Raw genomic sequence first — 18,182 nt, 5'->3', positions numbered from 1 at the left:
TTTCTTTTTTTTTTTTTTTTGCAGAACCAGGGATTGAACTCAGGTCCTTACACTTGCCAGGGAAGTGCTTATTATTCCATTGAGCCATCTCTCCGGCCCTGGGATTTTTCCTTCTACTCATATTTAAAAAAAAATTTTTAATACTTAAGCATGAACTTCATGGATGACATAAAGTAAAAGATTTATAAAAGACTAGAGGGAAGAAGGTGAGCAAATGTCACCTGTGGCTAACCTAGGGGATGTGGCTAGAGGCAGGATGGGCCCCCAGGTGCACACCCAGAGCCGAGAGACTCCCCACCCACTGGTAATTCAAAACCTTGGGGAAAACAGCTCTCCTTGGCCCAGCCCTTGGGACAATTAGCTGTCACAGACCAGGACCCGGGGCTCACAGTGGTCTCTAAACACTGTTTTCCACACCAGCCACATCAGAATTGCCTGGGAGCTTGTGGATTCCCCAGGGCCACCATTTGAGGACCTGGCCCAGGAGAGCACGGTAGGGCCTGGAAACCTGCATTTTAACAAGGCCCTTGGATGGGGCCTGCTGGAGCTCTTTGTGTCCTGCCTCCACCTGCGGACCTTTGCAGGGTTACTGTCAAGTGGCAGCATCATCAGCAGGAGGACCTCTGCCCCGAGACTCTCCCGGTGAGTGCTGCTGGCATGGACATAGCTGGACACAGGCCCGAACCCATTCTTCACAGTTTACAGCACTCCTGGGCCACCCAGGAGCAGTCCAGGCTGGCAACCTGGCGCTTTTACTGCTCCAAAGCCCCCAGAGAACTGACCTGTGCGGAGTTCTGAAAACATCCACATAGCTCCCATGTCCCTTCATCCATTCATCCCTACCCAGCCTTCCAACTCCAAGACCCCAGAGGTAGACTCACTTACTCGGCCTCCTGTGGGGTGGCGGGATCCGACCAGGTGGCCACTGGGGACTCAGCTGGTGACAAAACCTTGAGCTCTTCAGCCTCATCGTCCTGCGAGGGCAGCTTCTTCCTGGAAGGATCCAGGCATACAGAGGGGAAGCGAATGACTTTGACCCCTGAAGGTCACCCAGAGCCAGTTACTCGGTAGAGGACTGAGGGAAGGGAGTGGTGCTGCCAGAGCGTCCTCATTTGCCCAGAAGGAGGTACAGAAGAGCAGAGAGGGACACAGCCACTCTTGGGACCTCAGTCTCCGCATCTGCTCCTTGGCCCAGCATAAAGAACACAGCAGTGACTTGGTACCTGGCAAACATGGATTTGCACCCCTGTTTGGCATCTTGCCAGTACATGACCTTGGCAAATAACTTAAACTCTCTGAGCCACCTCTGTTTCTCTTTCTGTAAAATGGTTTTGGCTTAAACACCTTCCTCCCCCTCCCACTTTCAGGCTGGTCTCCATCTCAGTTCTCTACCACACCATCTTTTCAGCCACCAGAGGTGGCCGTGGAGTTCCGTGTCCAGCTGATGGTGTGACCTAGCGGGAATCTCATCCTCCCTGAGTTCCAGGCTCCCTACCTGAAGAATGGAAACTATTATCCGAGGGCTGCATGAGGTCCGAGTCTGCCATAGAGCGCTGCACTTGGATGCCTTTGCATATAGGCCAGTGCTGTGTAAAGACTACCTGAACTTCAGGGACAAGAAGCTTCTCTCTCAGCCTGCTGCTGGCCTGAAGGCTGCAGGCTGGAGCCTGGACATTGACAATGGAAGGGGTTCCCTTGATGCTATCTGAGGTTGGCAGTTTAGGAGTTTGTTCATTCTCTGGATTTTTCCACCCTCTGCCTCAACAGTAAGCATAAGTAGCCTTACTGGAAAACCCTAAAACCTGAGAAGAAAAGAGAGCAGGAAAGAAAAATTTGTTACCACCCAGAAAGAAAGCCAGCCCCAGTTTTAGAGAAAAAGACCTGAAAGACAGAATGATGTAGAAATACAGAGCAGCCAGTCCAGGCCAGTACCTACCACCGGGAATAGTACCTCGTAAGTGAATAGACTGAGTGCTGGTGTGGAGGAATGGGCGTTGTTCTGTTGTTGTTTTAGGTTTTGAGTTTTGAGGCAGGCTTTTGCTACATTGCTCAGGCTTGCCTCTAACTCATGATTCTCCGACCTCAGCTTCTCAAGTAGCTGGTCAGACATATATAACTAAGGTTGCCTTTTTCTCTCTCTCACTTTTCTTTTTAATGCATGTGAGGCAAATGCTCTATCACTGAACTATAATCCCAGACTGTTAAAATTTTATTTTGAGACAGGGTTATACCATATTGACTAACCCTGACCTAAAAACATGCGCTCCTCTTGCCTCGGCCTCCTGAGTATCTGAGATTACGCCCAGATTACACTGTGCACCACAATGTGGGCAAGAATGATCATTTATTTTTTTAAGAATGGTCATTTCTTAATGACTTATACAACACATAAAAACATAAAATTCCAGGTGTTAACGCATAACACTAAAAGTCTGGGGTCGTGAGTATGAGTGTTGGTAAATGGATTAGCTCAGAGAGACAAGTGTCAGAACAGTCGGTAATAGGAAGGTGCATTTAGGGCCTGAACCAGAGGATGCCAGGCATGGGTAGAAAATGTGGCACACAAGCACAGCTGGACCCACACAAACGGCCAGCTTTGGGGACAGGAAACTGAAAGGGAAGCTGGGAGTGTCAGGACCAGAGAGCGGTTAGAGAGGCTGACCCTGCTGTGAGGCCCAGGAGCAGGGCACTACACCATGCAAGGTCACTAGCGGGGGGAACACAGGATGGCCTGGCCGGGGTCTGCAGCCACGGCTCTGTGGGAGACAGATGCTGTGGCTGAGTTCTGGAAACCAGGCCGTGGAACCTGGTCTTCTGGGAAAAGCCATGGTTACCATCCACTGAAGCACTCAGGTCAGTTCAGTTTGGCCAGAAATGGACCTGCATGGAACCCTCAACCCGGGTGGATGACGATTAGCTATTTCCCCACAATCCATATGGAAACTGGGACTCCCAGCCTGGTCTCCACAGCCCACTTCTCCCAGTGGAGAGTCAGGGAGGCCTCCCTCTGCCCCTTCTCTGGAGGACTCTATCAGGAGCAGCTGAAATTGGAATGTAATTAGGCGTGCAGGACGAAGCCAGCCCGAGAAACCTGGAGCTCCTTGAAGCATTCTGTTGCAGCTTGTTCACTGATTGCTCAGCAGAGGCTGAGCTTAATAACCTCTCTACGGTATAAATAAACCCTCTACTGTTCTTGGGCAGCTCCTCTCCTTCACTCAAGAGAGAGGACCTTCACCTAACCCAGCTTTTTGTCTCTTCTCTATCTTTCCCTCATTCTTACTGCTGTTCCTTCCTGGGATACAGCGAGAGCTCAGTGGATCCTCGCAGAGCTCTTCGGAGCTGAGCCCCGAGCTCTCCTGCTACCCTGAGCTGTCGAGACCTACATGTTTTTCCAAGTCAGCAAAGGTCCCAACTCAGCCCAGAGGGCTTGGGGGAGGGCTCTGGGGGCAGGGCCTCGGTCCTCTCTGTGTAGATGTCACACTCACTTCTGTCATACAGTCTCATCAGGGTTTCTAGTGGGACACAAGAAGAGGGTCACAGAGAGTGCATGTTTGCTCCAGAAGGTGCCAACTATCCTGATACTTTCTGCCAACTCGCCTAGGATGGCAGCACTCACACACTCACCTCTTTCATGCTCTGGTGGAAGGATAGCTTCTGGGAGGCTGAGGCAGAAGGACGGCAGGTTTGAGCCCACCCTGAGCAACTTAGTGACTTAGGGAAATCCTGTCTCAAACAATTTTTTTTTTTTTAAACTGGAGATACAGCTCAGTGCAAATTCCCACTGTGGCGCAAATCACTGTGTTCAATCCCAAGAACAGTGGAGCAGGTGGGGTGGAAAATAAAAGGGACAACCTCACACAAAAAGACTGGGGCTCAAAATGGTGCCCAAACGCCATTTTTGCACGCGCAGCCCGAGGCCCCATCCTGTGTGAACCAGAGTACAGCACTAGGCTGCAGCCCTCACCCCAGCCTGTGTGGAGCAGCTTGGGGCAGCAGCTGGGAAGCCCTCCCTCTAATTCCAACAGATGGGGGGTCCTGTTCCCCCTCACAGAGGGACAAGGGAGGCCGAGTGAGGGTCCCTGACTGACCTCAAGGCCCGCATCTGATAGGTGGTGAGCTGGAGTCGTGTCACACCCCTAGCCCGGTCCTCCCAAGTCAGCTACACTGTGAGAAGGGCTTTGGCTGATGCCCCTTGGTCAGAGCCGCACTCTCCAGGGCCTTGTGGGTTCCCTCAGTTGCCCCCAGGAACATTTGTCCCTGACTGTTGTGCCCACTGTCCTCTCCCACCTGCCCTCAGAACACAGCCTGCAGGCCAGACTCAGGTGAGTTCAACTAAGCTCTTGTTTGGTATTTGGTTAATTGCTCTCTGTCTCTCTCAGGGCTGGAAGCAAGCACAGGCCCCCAGTGGGCTTCTTCTCCATGCACTTGCTCGCCCAGAGCTGTTCAGTAACTGTGTGCGTGAGGGTGAGGGACAGGACAGGGCTGGGGAGCCTCACAGGCTCAGTGTGCAAGCAGAAGGCCCATGTCACCTCGTCTCCCTCCCTGCCCCTCAAGAGGCCGCTGGCCCAGCCCATGGGTAACTTCTCTGCCCACAGAACTTCACTACCCTTACAGCTTCCCTGCCCATGTCTGGGGAATGGCAGTGTACACCTTTGACTGAGGCAACACTATCTCTGGATCTGCCAATGTGCCAGTGCAGAATTTAGCAAACTGAACACAAGCCACAGTAGAGCTATGAGCTGTGTTCCTAAGCTTAGGGAGATGATGTCTTTTTTCCACTAAGATATGAAAGTTTTCCACATCCATCCATCTCCTGCCATGCTGGCAGGCCCCTGATCTCAGCTCAGAAATTACTCAGGAGCTCACGGATGAGAGCAAGAATGAAGAAACAAAAAACACCTCCCCATGCACCCAGTGTGGAAGGAGCACCAACAGCTCCCCCAGAACAGAAATGCAGCCATTTATAAAGCTCTGTGCTGCACTTCTGGGTACCTAGTTCCAGCTGCCTCAAAACAATTCTAGCCAACCGGCTACAAATGGATTTCAAGAGACATAAAAATGTGCATGGTCTTGACCACAAATCCTACTCGGGAGGAGCTATGGGAGGGCAGCAGGCGGCCACGATGGCTGCATGCCATTATGGACAGAGCCCAAGAAGAGGGGCCTTGTTACTCGGCTCTGCCATGTGGATCTGGAGGAACATCGTGAAGCTGTCATCCCTGAGCACTGAGGGGACAGCCAGCAACGAGGGGAAAGCTCCCGGGAGACGCGAGAACTCAAGCTGGGTCACTCCTGCAATTAAACTGCACAGAATCAGGAACCTGACAGTAAGTATGGAAGAGAATGCAGAAAAATAAAAACATTGTATGGTGTGGTATTAATGATTATTTTTCTAAGGTTCTTTAGTGCTTGTTAGATGCTAATATGCTAATATGAGAGGATAGCCCCAAAAGCACAGGTAGCAAAAACAAAAATAGGCAAGAGAAACTATGCAACATTAAAAGGTTTTTGCACACAAAGGGAACTAAGCAGCAGAGGAGGGAGAAAACCCAACAGAATGTAAGAAAATACTATATTTACAAACTGTTTGTTTGATAAAGGGTTACTATTTGAACTAAATATGGAATTCCTCCAACGAAATACCAAAACACAAACAAAACCCAATTTATTGAACTAAAACTAGGTTTAGGATTTGAAGAGACATTTCTCCAAGAAAGACATATGCATAGGTGCATAGGGCTGAGCGTGCAGCTTGGTGGTAGAGCTCTTGCCAAGCTGCCTGATGCCCCTGGGTTCCATCCCCAGGACCACACACACACACACACACACACACACACAAAAGTGCTCAACATTATTCATCTTCAGGAAATGCTGGTCAAGACCTATAATGAGATATCATTTCATACCTGTTAGGATGACCATGACTTTATTATTTATTTATTTATTTATCTTTTAGTATACTTGATTGTTACAGAGTCTCACTACACAGCTCAGACTCATGGTAATCCTCCTGCTTTCAGCCTCCCCAGCACTGGGATTACAGATATATGCCATTAAGCCCAGACTCTGGCTGGCTCAGCCTACCCTGGGGTGCAGCTGGTATGGCATATGCTGCAGGGGATCAAACCTCAGTCCCTATGCTTGCCTAAGCCTGCCTAAGCAGGTGCTTTAGTCTGCTGAGCTATCTCACCAGCCCATGATCATCACTTTAAAAAACAAACAAGAAAACAAATGAACAAAGTCTTGGCATGTAGAGAAATTGCAGCCCTGTGCAGTTACTTAAAATGTGTAATGGGACAGCTACCATGAAAAAAAGTGTGGAAGCTCGTCAAAAGAAACAGAAACAGAAGCATCATAGGATGCAGGGTATATACTCAAACTAATTAAAATTAGCAAGAAGAATATATGCAGTGTATTATTTGTTGAAACTGTACTTTTGATTTGATTTGAAACTGTCTCATTGCTATATGTTTATCAATAAAACTTTGAAAAGAAAAAAAATTAAATTAAATTAAAAAAAAATTAGCCAGACAGGTGACTCAGGCCTATAATCCTAGCACTTGGGAAGTGAGGCTGGGGCAGGAGGATCACTGTGAGTTTGAGGCCAGTATGGGCTACAGAGTGAGTTCAAGGCCCACCTCAAATGCATAGCAAGATCCTGTCTTTAAAAAAAAAAAAAAAAAAAAAAAAAAAAAAAAAAAAAAAAAAAAAGGAAAGGAGAAATTAGGATCCAAAGGGATAGTTTCACCCCATCTTCCCAATAGTCAAGAGGTGGATCCCTCTAAAGGTCTATCAGTGGAGTAAAGAAAGCATAGTGTACATGTAAGTGGAATGTCACTCAGCCTTAGGAAAGCAGGTGATCCCGTCATAGCTACATGACAACAGTAGAACATTATGCTTTGTGACTAAAACAGCCCCAGGGGGCACATACTAACAATTCCACGCACTAACAACTCCATGTACACGAGGAGTCTAAAGTAGTGAAACCCGTGGAGCTGAGCGTACAGCAGCGCCGCAGGGCTGGGTGGGGAGGAGGGGAGCGACAGTTGCCAGGTCACAGATGTGGAGTTTATCGTGCGAGAAGAGAAGTTCTACAGAGCTGCTCATAACTTTGTGCTTTCAGTTAACAATACTGTACTGGACATTTACATTTGTTAAGAGGGGAAACATTCAGGTGCACCGGGACACGCCTATAATCCCAGCACTCTGGAGGCTGAGGCAGGAGGATCACTGCATTTGAGGCAACCTGTGGTACACAGTGACTGTAAGGCCAGCCTGAACTACATAAGTGAGACCCTGTCCTCCAACTCAAAAGGAGTGTAAGAAATGGTCCAGAAATCTATAATTGTACGAATGTTTAAACAGCATCCTGCCAAAAAATAAAGTAAAATATAAAATAAAATGAGGAATTAGAATTAGTTGTCATATTTATTCTATGTTATGTTATTTTATTATTTATTATAATACTGCATCGTCTCTCTTATTGCTGAGGGCATCTGGGCTGGGGCCTCCCATGAGGACCTTTTACCCAAAGCTCTAAGCCAGGAACAGAGAGAGTCGGGAAAGGGGAGGGAGTCTCTGACCTGAGACCACTGTGCTGGGTGGCTCTGGGCAGCTGCTTCCCCGCTCTGGCCTCAGTCTCTTCACCCACCAAATAGACAGGTGACACTGTGCTGAGAAAAGCCCAGAAGAAGCATAAAGGGTCACCTGTGTGCCTCCGAAGCCGAGCCTGGAACAGCGAGTGTGTCAGATTTGGCAGGCGAAGGCGGCGGCAGCACAGGCGAGGGTGGCTTCTCCTTGATGAGAGGACAGCTGTCGGCATCCGTATCCTCCACCTGCACTTCAGGGTGCTCCTCCGTGGCAGGCACTTGGGGAGAGGAAGGCGAGATAGAGTCAGAGAGGGAAGCAGATCCCCCAGGCCTGGCGGGTCCTTGAGAAAGCTGCATGCAGGGCGCAGGGTTGCAGGGCACGGGGCTGCTGGGCGCAGGGTTGCAGGGCGCGGGGCTGCTGGGCGCGGGGCTGCTGGGCGCGGGGCTGCTGGGCATTGGGCAGCCCACCCGCAGGTTGACCCCAGGTGAGCTCAGTGCCAGAACACATAGGCATGGGGGCCAGGCAGCACTCACAGAGGACATGGGGAGCCACGCCAGGCAGGGAGGGGTGAGGGAAGGAGCTAGGCTGGGGCCAGGACCTGGCCGAGCAGTCTGGTCAGCTGCTTCCCTTCTCAATGCCTTCCAAGCCTGTGGGGTGGCCACATCTCAAGTGCAGACGGTGGCACTTCCCACCCACCAAGGGGAGCAGGTGGCTTCGGTAGGACATGCACTCTCCCGGCAGCCAGTCCTTCCCTGGACGAGAGGCCTGGTACCAGCGGCCCTGCCCCACACCTTGGCAGCAGGCCTCCCTGCAGACCCACAGCCTTACTTAGCTGCTCTCTCCCCTTGGGGACCATGGTGACAGGCTCAGAAGCTGGGCCTCCGCCCCCCACACTGGGAGCACCCAGCATCTGCCAGGCCCAGAGCTGTGCACCAGCAAGGCTGGGGAGAGAGAGCACCTGGAAATAACTGGATTTGTGATCTTTATTTTCCCCCAGTGCTGGGGATGGAACAGAGGGCCAGACCCCACAGTGCAAGCGCTATGTCCCTGAGCCATCCTGCTTCCCACCCCATGTTTTTTTTTAAATGGCCATTTTGGGGAAAACCTGCACTTAGTGCTGTTGCTTATACTTATTTTATACATTGATGGAGGCAACCAAAGGAAGCTGCATTCTGGCATTTGTTTTGCTAAACCCTGAGCCCTCTAGGGAAGAGCAGGAATGGGGGCATTTTTAAAAACTTAAACAGACACCTTTCCAGGTGACAAGAGGTTCCCCAGGCTCTGGGAGGAAGGAGCGGCCTCAGCCTGCTGGCCCACAGCCCTGGAGAAGCTGGGTGGGGAGTGGGGCAGCCAGACCACTGCAGCCCTCACAGGCTCGGGGAGCCAAGGAGGGGCAGGTGCACCCCAAGCCCTGCACGGCCCTGGGTCAGCCCTGCATCCTCCGTCCCTTGGGAGAGGAGGAGAAATCCTAGACTGGTACTCTGTTCCATCTCCCACCAGCTCTGCAGAGTGGGAACTCAAGGTAGAAATGATCCTGGCTGTGTCATGTTAAGGTATAGATTAAGAATAATAGTATTAAAGTATAAAGAATAATCTTACATAAATTGGTTTAGAGAATACTATTTGCTGCCAAGTACCTCTGATGTGCCTGCCACTATTTATTTTGCTAGGCCCTAAGTATATATGGTTTTTTTTTTTCCTTTTATTTGTTCTAGAGGCAGGATCTTTTTATGTTCCCCAGACTGGCCTCCAACTCCTCCTGTCTCAGCCACCTTAATAGCTGAGACTCTAGAAATATACTACCCTATATTAACTCCTCTGACAAAGAAGAGGTAACTGTTACCTTTGTTGCATTTGTGGGAGAGAGACTGAGGCACAGAGCTTCTAGGGCACTTATTGCAGAGCCAGGACTCAGACCCAGCTCAGAAGGTGCCAGGCGGCCTCGCCGCCTCAGGAGCAGCACTGCTGATGTGCCTGCTCATTTCTCTGTCTGGAGCACCTGCGATCACCATGTGCTGTTCCACTGCCGTGTCTGCCACTAGCTCAGTGCCACCAGGAACATTTCCCAGGGTAGGAGTCCAGGGGCCAGGGAGACCCAAGATGGTCTGAGATGTCCCAACCAGGAAAGGAGAACAGAATGAGAATGTGGCTCCTGTTTTAATTCTCTCTCAATCCCAAATGCACAGAGGGAGGACTCAGGTTGGTGCTGCCCCACCTGAAGCCTCTCAGACACAGGTAAAACCCTTGGGGCTGAGAGTCCAGGACTCACCGTGAGCCCATGGACCACTGTAGCCACCAGCAGCTCTCGCTGCAATTTTGTTCTCAGTGTCTGTGGTTCTTTCTATTGATGTTGTCTTTTGATAGCAAACAATGCTGGTTTTCCATTTGCATGGGAATAAGAAGTTTCCCTGTTCAAATACACGTAAATAGAAAAAGAGGATCCAGTGAAAGGAACATAGAAAATAAAAGTAGAATTGGTCCAAATGTAACTATAACCGGGAGCCATTTGCTAAAGTAGATTTAAGAGGTGTTACAGGGAATCACCCCTTCTTGCAGGGGTGAGCCGAGTGCCACTTTCCCCTACCTCATGCCATGGAGCACCAGAAAGGAGAGAGAAGAGGCGGGGTCTCTGATGCTGCCACCCAGACTCATCACCATGGCAGCCACACGTGACAGGCACATGGTGGGGCGATCTGGCTGGAAATGATCATGGGTGAGTCTAGAGGTGCAGTCCTTCCCCAGCACCTTGTGCCCCAGCCCACAGGCCCCTCAGGGATCTTGTCACCACTGAATGGCTCCAGCCAGGCCCTCCCTCTGTGTGGGCCCTGAGGACACACCTCCTGCCGACTGCCTGCCTACACCTGGCAGCTGCTCCTTTCCTGAAATGAGATCTTCTGTCCTTGTGAAGTCCAGCTCCCTAATTACTTAGGAGGCTGAGCCGAGAGGATCTCAAGGCCAGTCTGAGTAACTCAGAGACCCTATCTCAAAATAAGAAGAGGAAAAAGGGCTGGGGATGTAACTCAGCAGCAGAGTACTTGCCTAGTATGTGCAAGGTCCTGTTTTCAGTCCTGGCATCTTCCTCTCCTGCCCCCAAAAGTCCGGCTGTCAGAAGACCCTCAGGGTCAGCAGGTTCTGTCTGTAGTACCCACCCCATTCCTCTTCCATTTCCCTCTTTTTCCTGTCCTCACTTCTTTCATCAGCTTTGTTCAAACTTCATGGCTTAGAGATCCAAGTGAATGACTTGTGAGAGTGTGAGTGACCGCCTATATAAAAAATGATGGTGCAAAAGCAAGTGTGTAACCCAAAGAAATGAACTACTAATTGTAAAACTTCAGGCATGGAAGAAAAGGGACCAAAATCCCTCAAGTGACCACTGCAAAGCAGGATAAAGAAAGAAGGGGGTGGTTTTCCATGATCATAACTGTGGTCCCACCCATGACCATGCACCCATGCAGGAAGACAGGCCAAGCCATGCAGAAGCACACATCACAGCGACAGTGTGCTGGGCAGCGAGGTCACACTACCTAGGCGGCGGATGGAGCTCCTGGTCTCCTTGGCGAAGCTGGAGTTGGACAAGGTTGTTCTCCGGGAGATGAGGACAGGGATGCGGGTGATGGAGGGGCGATAGCTGGGCACGTTGGGGAGGTGCTCAGCCAGGTTTAGGGGACCAGGCCTGGGGACCACCTGGCCAGGTGGCTGGTCCTGGACCAGGCGATTGAGCTCCACATCACGACCTGGGTTAGTCATGGTGCTGGGGCCAGAAGGTCGCAGGCAGACGTGACCTTAGGGGCTGCAATCACAGCACGAGGAGACAACATAAGTGGTGCCAATGCAGAGCAGCCTGTTGCCCACCTCTGTTGGCAGCAGCCTTTTGCAAGGTTGAAGCACCAAGTTTGTCCTGAAGTTCACCAGAAGTCACCAAGCACGTGGCTGGCTCACAGCAGCTCCAATGGACAGCACCAGATTCCCCAACTTTTCATGCTTTCTCTGCTTACCAGGTGTAGTAACATTTTCCATCTTAGATTCAGAAAAAAACCTCACAGAACCCACTACAAATAATCTTCCAGAGCCACAGAACCTTGGGCTCGGGTATTCTTAGCCCAGTAGAATTTTCTAGTCTGAACAATCCTAGAAGTCAATTAATTTCACTTCCACCCAAAAGCAGTCACTTTCTCTAGAGCCCTGGTGCCCCAAGTAGGCTGCATATTGGGATGATCTAAGGAGGGGTGAGCATTCCTGGTGGCCAGGCCTGTCCCCAGTGATCTGACTTAATAGTCTAGATAAGGCCAGATCAGGAATTTTAAAGTCTCCTCCATGAGAATGTAAGCCAGTACAGCCACTGTGGAAATTGGTATGGAGGGTCTTCCAAAGACTAAAACTATCACAGGATCCAGTTACCCCACTCCTTGGTGTACACCCAAAGGAATGAAGTCAGCATGCTCCAGGGATCTTGGTATGCCCATGTTTATTGAAGCACAAATCACAATAGCCAGATAAGGAAGCAGCCTAGCGGCTCACTGGTGGGTGAAGGGATTAGGAAATTGAGGTGTACCGAATATCACAAGGGGCTATCATTCCACTACAAAGAACCAGCGTCATTTGCAGGAAAATGGATGGAACTGGAGGTCATCATATTACATGATATAAGCCAGGCTCAGAAAGACAAGTATCTTATGTTTTCCTTAATATGTGAAAGCTAAAAAAACAAAAACCAGAAAACCAAAGATAACGTGAAAGTGGAAGGGAGCCTATTATTGCGTAAGCAGAAGGGAGTGAAGGGGAGAGGAAGGCAATGGGAAGATGGAGACGAGCAAAATATGTCACACGCATGTATGAAGAGGCCACGGTGAAGCCCGATATTCTAAACTTAATATATATTAATAAAACATTGCATTTAAACCCCAAGAGGTCTTGTTACAACATCGATTAGGATTCTGCAGCTGAGTAAGGCCTGGAGCTCTGCATTTCCACTCAGCCCCCTGGAGCGCCAAAGCTACTGGACCTAGGCCCATGCTTCTGAGTTAAAAGGGTAAAGGGCTACACCTTGGCACTACTGAAAGTGCTGCTCTCAGATCGCCTGCCTGCAAGTCACTTGCAGCCACCCCCACCACACCTGCAGCAGGCCTGGGCTAGGAGGTCGACTCCTGCTGAAGATCACAGAGGACACTTCCCAAAGACCAGCTGGCTTAGGCCAGGGGCCAGGGCCATCTCAGAGGTCATCTCTGTTATCGACTCCTCCCTCGGAGCCACCCACTATGCTGGGGACCTCTGCCGTGCTGTCTCTGTTCCTTGGCTAGCCGCCCATGAGGTAGGTACTGCTATTGCTCCAACTGTCTCTCTTTGGGAACCAGGACTCAAAGGGGTCATCAAACTGGCTCTGGACCACACAGTAAGGAGAGGGAGAGGAGACAGGAGTGAAGACAGGCAGACCTTCTGGACAAACCCAGTACATAGTGAGCCTCAGTTTTGTCATCTGCAAAATGGTTGGTCTGCCCCACGAGGTGGCTGAAGCACCAGCGTTGGGAGGAACATGGAGGTGTATGAGGCACACAATACCACAGGCCTCATGGGTGCAATGGCCTGGCCGTTGCTAGGTTTGAGTAGCCTCTTTCCCATGGTTCCCAGAGTGCTCAGCATTGGGTGGGGTACAAATCCCAGTGAAGTGCATGCTCAGGGTATAGCCTGGCATGCTCAGCAAGCTCACAGAGAGATGAGAGCCTAGCACACACCATCTGCAGGCTCTGGTTTCACTTGTGCCAGATATATTATGTCCTACTAGACTCTTGCTGGGCCCTGGGCCATAATCCCAGGAGCTGCAGTCACACTGAAGAGGAGGTAGTGGGAGGGACTGGCGGAGGCAGGGCTTCCCCAGTCCCCCTGGGAGCCTTAGGGCCTCTGCCATTCCCCTGTGACTTTTGAGAGACACCATTTAGCTGTGACAATGTGGCCCCAAGACACAGAGGATGGGTTTTGCCAAGGACAGGGCTGGTGGGGGCAGCAGGCAAGGAGGAGGTGGAGGGAGGGAAGGAATGGGTGCCCCAGACTAAAGCCTTCCTGGACGTTCTGGCATGTACAGCCCCAGCCCACCTACCTGGTGAGCAGGTGGCTTCGGCCTCCTCCTGCGGCTCCTGAAAAGGAATAGAAGATGCAGGAGCCAGGATGGTCACTCTTCTGACCACACCCATCTCCCCACCATACACTTCCCAGTGCACACCCCTTTTGGATCTTCTTACAAATGCCTAGGAGGCATTTGGGACCCCATTTTCCACAGGTGGCCACAGAGCAGAGGACAGTCGCTTGAGGACTTGAGCCCAGGTCCAGCTATCCGCCAAGACCCCTCCTGACACTGTGTGACCCTTAGAGTGTGACCATCACACTCCTCCTCTGTCCCACAGGCATCTCACCAAATGAATCCCACCCCACTAAAAGCAGTGCACAAGCCCAGTCCTTCACTGATGCCAGCTAAGCCTGCTAGTGTCAGGCACCCATGGCTCTCCCTACCTGCAGCAAGGCCTCCTGGTACTGTGCCTCGTCTACGTCGCTCTTGTCCACAGCTGCTTCTGCCACCAAACAGCTATCCAGCAGGACACTGAGACCCAGAGAACTGGCAGGAAAGAGCAGAGGTTAGAGGGGCTCAGCACAGCCTGAATCTTGCTGACAGCCATATTCTGGGCCAGGAGCAGGGAGACAGAGATGCCCAGTGCCAGATCATCATTTGATAAGGCTCCCAGGGCAGTGTTCTGCTGACCATTGCTACCTCTTAGGTGCGCTCAGCCAGGGACTGCAGGACATGCCATGACTCTCCTGGGAAGGGGGACTTACCAGAGCACGTGGCCTGTGAGTGGAGCCTCAAGGCTAATGATGTTGAAACAAGTGGGAGGTAGGAAAGACATCTGGGGAGGGGTGACAAAATGAGCCAGGAAAAGCATGCAGGGTGTTGGGCAGAGAGGCCCACAGGGTACCATACCTGTCCAGAGCACACACCCATGCTTCCCCCAAGAGTCTCCAGGCCACTTTCGTGCTGCATGCAGGGCAGTTTATAGGACAGTAAGGACCAGAGGGGTGAGCTGACCTGGCTAAAACCACACAATCCCTAGCCCTCAGCCCCAGTTCTTCTTACTCCCTGAGATCAGAGTCACACTGCAACTGTCAAAAATGCCAGCAGTCCCTGGCCCAGGCAGCAGGCATCCATGAGTGACAGAGCCAGATGTGGCTGTTGGGGACGTCAAGGACTACTGTGGACAGGGGAACTTGTGTCCATCTGACAGCAGCAGTCTGCTTCCCTTGGACTGGAGACCCGGGTGGCCAGACCTTCTAATTTTGAAAGGAAGCTAAGTCATACGTTTCAAAGGTGGAACTTCTCAATATTTAGATGCTGATACTTAATTCAAACTAATTTGAATATTACTATGTAAATATCATGAAGAACCTGTCCCCAGGCAAAACTGGGCCTGTAGACTCCCTGTGATTTCTGGATTAAGATGATGGCTCAAGATCAAAGGCTTCACCAAGCACAGAGAAGCCTACCTGTAATCTCAGCACTCTGACAGGCTGAGGCAGGAGGATCACAAGCTTAAGCCCAGCCTGGGAAACTTAGCAATCTAGCAAGACCCTGACTCAAAATAAAAAAGATAAAAAGGGCGGAGGATGTAGCTCAATGCAAAGGCCCTCGTCCAATCCCTAGTACTGAGAAACAAACAAGAAAATTCCCCAAGGGCCTCGGCCAGGCATGATGATGTACACCTGTAATGTCCCAGCACCCAGGATGCCGAGGCAGGAGGATCCACATAGAGTGAGGCCAGCCTCGGCTACCTAGTGAGATACTGTCTTGAAAATAATAAAAATGAAAAGCCCAGGAGCACATGTGGATTTTGCAGTTAGAAACAGTCTTTGCTTCCTAACAGACTCCTGTCACCAAGGGACCCTTGGAGGATCCAGCCAGTGTCTGCCCCCCAGAAGCCCAGCTGTCCAGGAAGGTTCTGCAGTCCTGAGGTGGGTGAGGAGGAAGGGACGGAGCTGTGGCTTAGTCACTTTGGAGCCAGCCAGTTGGGAGATCAGCCTGGGCTGCGAGCCAGGCACGCACCAAGCGCTGCACACGTGGGCTCCCTGAATCTGCACCCAAGTAACCCTGAGAGGCCAGACTGTGGGCTAGGGGGCAAGGGCCCAGAGAGGCCTGATGGGTGGCCCGGGTCACAACCTGTATGGGGAAGCCTGCAAGACACGGCGCCTCTGATGCCCTCTGGGCATCTATATGGCCCCACGGGACAAGTGTCCCAGTGACCCAAGTACCCAACTCACTTTATTTCCACCAGGAAGGACCTGAATAATCAGGAAGAAACCCATTTTATAGATTCCAATCCCAGGGGCAAGGCTGCATTCTGACTCTCACAGCTCCTAACATGGTAAGTTTCATAGGCTCCTCCTCCCCAAAACACTATAACAAATATAGGGCCGAGAGACAGCTCAGTAGATTAAGCATTTGCCTGGCAACCACAAGGTCCTGAGTTCAATACCTGGTACTGAAAAAAAAAAAATTGTATGCCTATTTCTATATGAAGACTAATATGTTGACATTATATCTTCCAACATTTCTATCTAAAAATTCTTTTTTTTATTTTTGAGACAGGGTCTTGCTATGTAGCCCAGACTGGCTTTGAAAATGATCTCCTCCTGCCTCAGCCTCCTACATACTAGAACTACATGGGTATGCCACCGTGCCCAGCCTTTGTGGACTTATTTTAAGGCATTCTCAGACTGGGAATAAAGCTCAGGGGCAGAGCACTTGTCTAGGATGTATGTGGCTTCCCAGGAACCCCCATAAAATGAAACAACAGTAGCAAAACCAAACCCATTGTCATGGGCCCATAAAAGTAACTGGGTGCTGTGCCTGGCACCCTGACACAACGGGCTCATGAGGGCCTTTCCCCAAATTGATCAGGGCTTTCCTTGGCCACAGCACCAGGCGTTCCCTCTGGAGCAGCCCGACACAGGACAGAGTCACTCCCCCCGCGCTGCCACCCGGGCCACACAGGGTGCCCTCTCTGCATCTGGGCCCCTTATGTGAAATGGGACTAACACCAGAACCTGCCATCCTGACTGTCTTAGCACCGTGCATGGCCCAGAGAAAATTCCAGTCAGCTGGTGCCTGGTATTATCATTACTCTTGTCGTTATTCTTCGTCCCAAAGGAGGAGGCAAGCTGCACAGTTACGAAATTCCCCACGTGGACGGGGGAACATCTTACACAAACAGCCTCAGCTACCAACGCACCTAGCAAGCCTGAGCAGCCATCACCGAAGGCTGTCAGGGTGCAGTCTATGTCCAACCTACATCCCCTCACCCCACCCTGTGCCCACCTCTAGAAAACACCCAGGTCTCAGGGATCTCCCAGCAGAGGATCAAAGCCCGGCTGAGCTGGGCTTTCCAAGGTCCCTTGGCCTCCAGCTTAAGGCAGGCTTAGTAGCAGCAGCCAGCTCACCAGGTAACCAGTCCTCTCCTCGTCTCCAACCCCCCAGCAAGCTGTGCCCCCAAGTTAAGATCTTCACATGGTGGCTTGGAACAGACTCCCTCCCCCTAAAATGCTGACCCCCAAGGAAGGAAGGAGGGAGTCCTCAGGCAGAAGCGGTCACCTACTTGGGTCTGTCTGGCTTTGCCGGCAAGGACGCCCATGATGCAGCAGTTCAGCTGGGGACTGGGTCATTCATCCCAGGCCTGGGGTTGGCCCTGCACATGGAGACTTGGCCAGCCCCAGCTCGGCCTGGAGACCAGCTCCCAAGGCAGTGCAGCTGGGTGGCAGCTGAGCCTCCAAATCTTCCTACTTCTAGTCAGATAGAGAGGATGTGCAGGGAACTCTGCAGAAGTGTCTCCGGGGAGGCCAGGTGGGGACCAAAAGGCCACAGTTGCTAGGAAAAGCCGAGCTGTTGCCTGAAGAGATGGGGTTGCTAGGCGACCCTCTGCAATGCCAGAGCCCGCACGTCATCAGTCACCTATGCCTCTGCAAAGCTGGCCCAGAGCATCCTTCCCCAGACAGTGACAGCCCAGCTCTGTGCATCAGGGCCTCGGACCCTCCGGCCTAGGCTTGGGTCTACCCACTCTGTCACTGCAGTAATCCGGTTCTTCCTACACCTAGGGACCAGCAATTCGATGATTTAAAAACTCTGGCGAACCTTTGTGTGAAAGGAGCTGGAAACACACTAGAGAAAACACAGCCTCTTTAATGAAGGAAGCTGGGAAAACTGGCTATCTGCATTCAGAAGATTGAGTTTAGACCCATGTAGCTCACCGGCTACTAAATTAAAACAGAAATGCATCAAAGATCTCAGTGTCAAAGCAGAGACATTTAATCTGCTAGAAGATAAAACAGATAAAACTCTTGTGAAGTGTGGTTCTACAGAATGGGAAAAATCTTTTTCCAGCTATTTCTCAGACAGAATACTAACATCTAGAATATCTAAATAACTCCAAAAAATTATACCTCTCAAAAATAAAAGACCCAATCAAAACATGGGCAGCTGAAAAAAATAATGGGCAGCTGAAATGAATAGACACATCTCAGAAGTACAAATCACCAATAAATATATGAAAAAAGTACAT

At 51.0% G+C, this 18,182-nt stretch overlaps 1 protein-coding gene across 1 annotated transcript in view; it reads right to left on the bottom strand.

The window, feature by feature from the left end:
- Cngb1 (cyclic nucleotide gated channel beta 1) overlaps positions 1–18,182 on the bottom strand; it is a 76,527-nt gene that overhangs the window by 37,736 nt on the left and 20,609 nt on the right. The window contains exons 14-18 of the mRNA XM_004626047.1: positions 14,092–14,194; positions 13,682–13,718; positions 11,115–11,324; positions 7,708–7,867; positions 886–993 (exon numbers count right to left, since the gene is read on the bottom strand). Of these exons, the coding sequence (XP_004626104.1) occupies positions 886–993; positions 7,708–7,867; positions 11,115–11,324; positions 13,682–13,718; positions 14,092–14,194 (618 nt within the window). The remainder of the gene's footprint in view (positions 1–885; positions 994–7,707; positions 7,868–11,114; positions 11,325–13,681; positions 13,719–14,091; positions 14,195–18,182) is intronic.

The sequence above is a fragment of the Octodon degus genome, unplaced genomic scaffold (genome assembly GCF_000260255.1).
Source record: "Octodon degus isolate 3935 unplaced genomic scaffold, OctDeg1.0 scaffold00011, whole genome shotgun sequence".
Taxonomy (NCBI): Eukaryota; Metazoa; Chordata; class Mammalia; order Rodentia; family Octodontidae; genus Octodon; species Octodon degus.
This window is presented reverse-complemented; position numbering and strand designations above follow the sequence as displayed.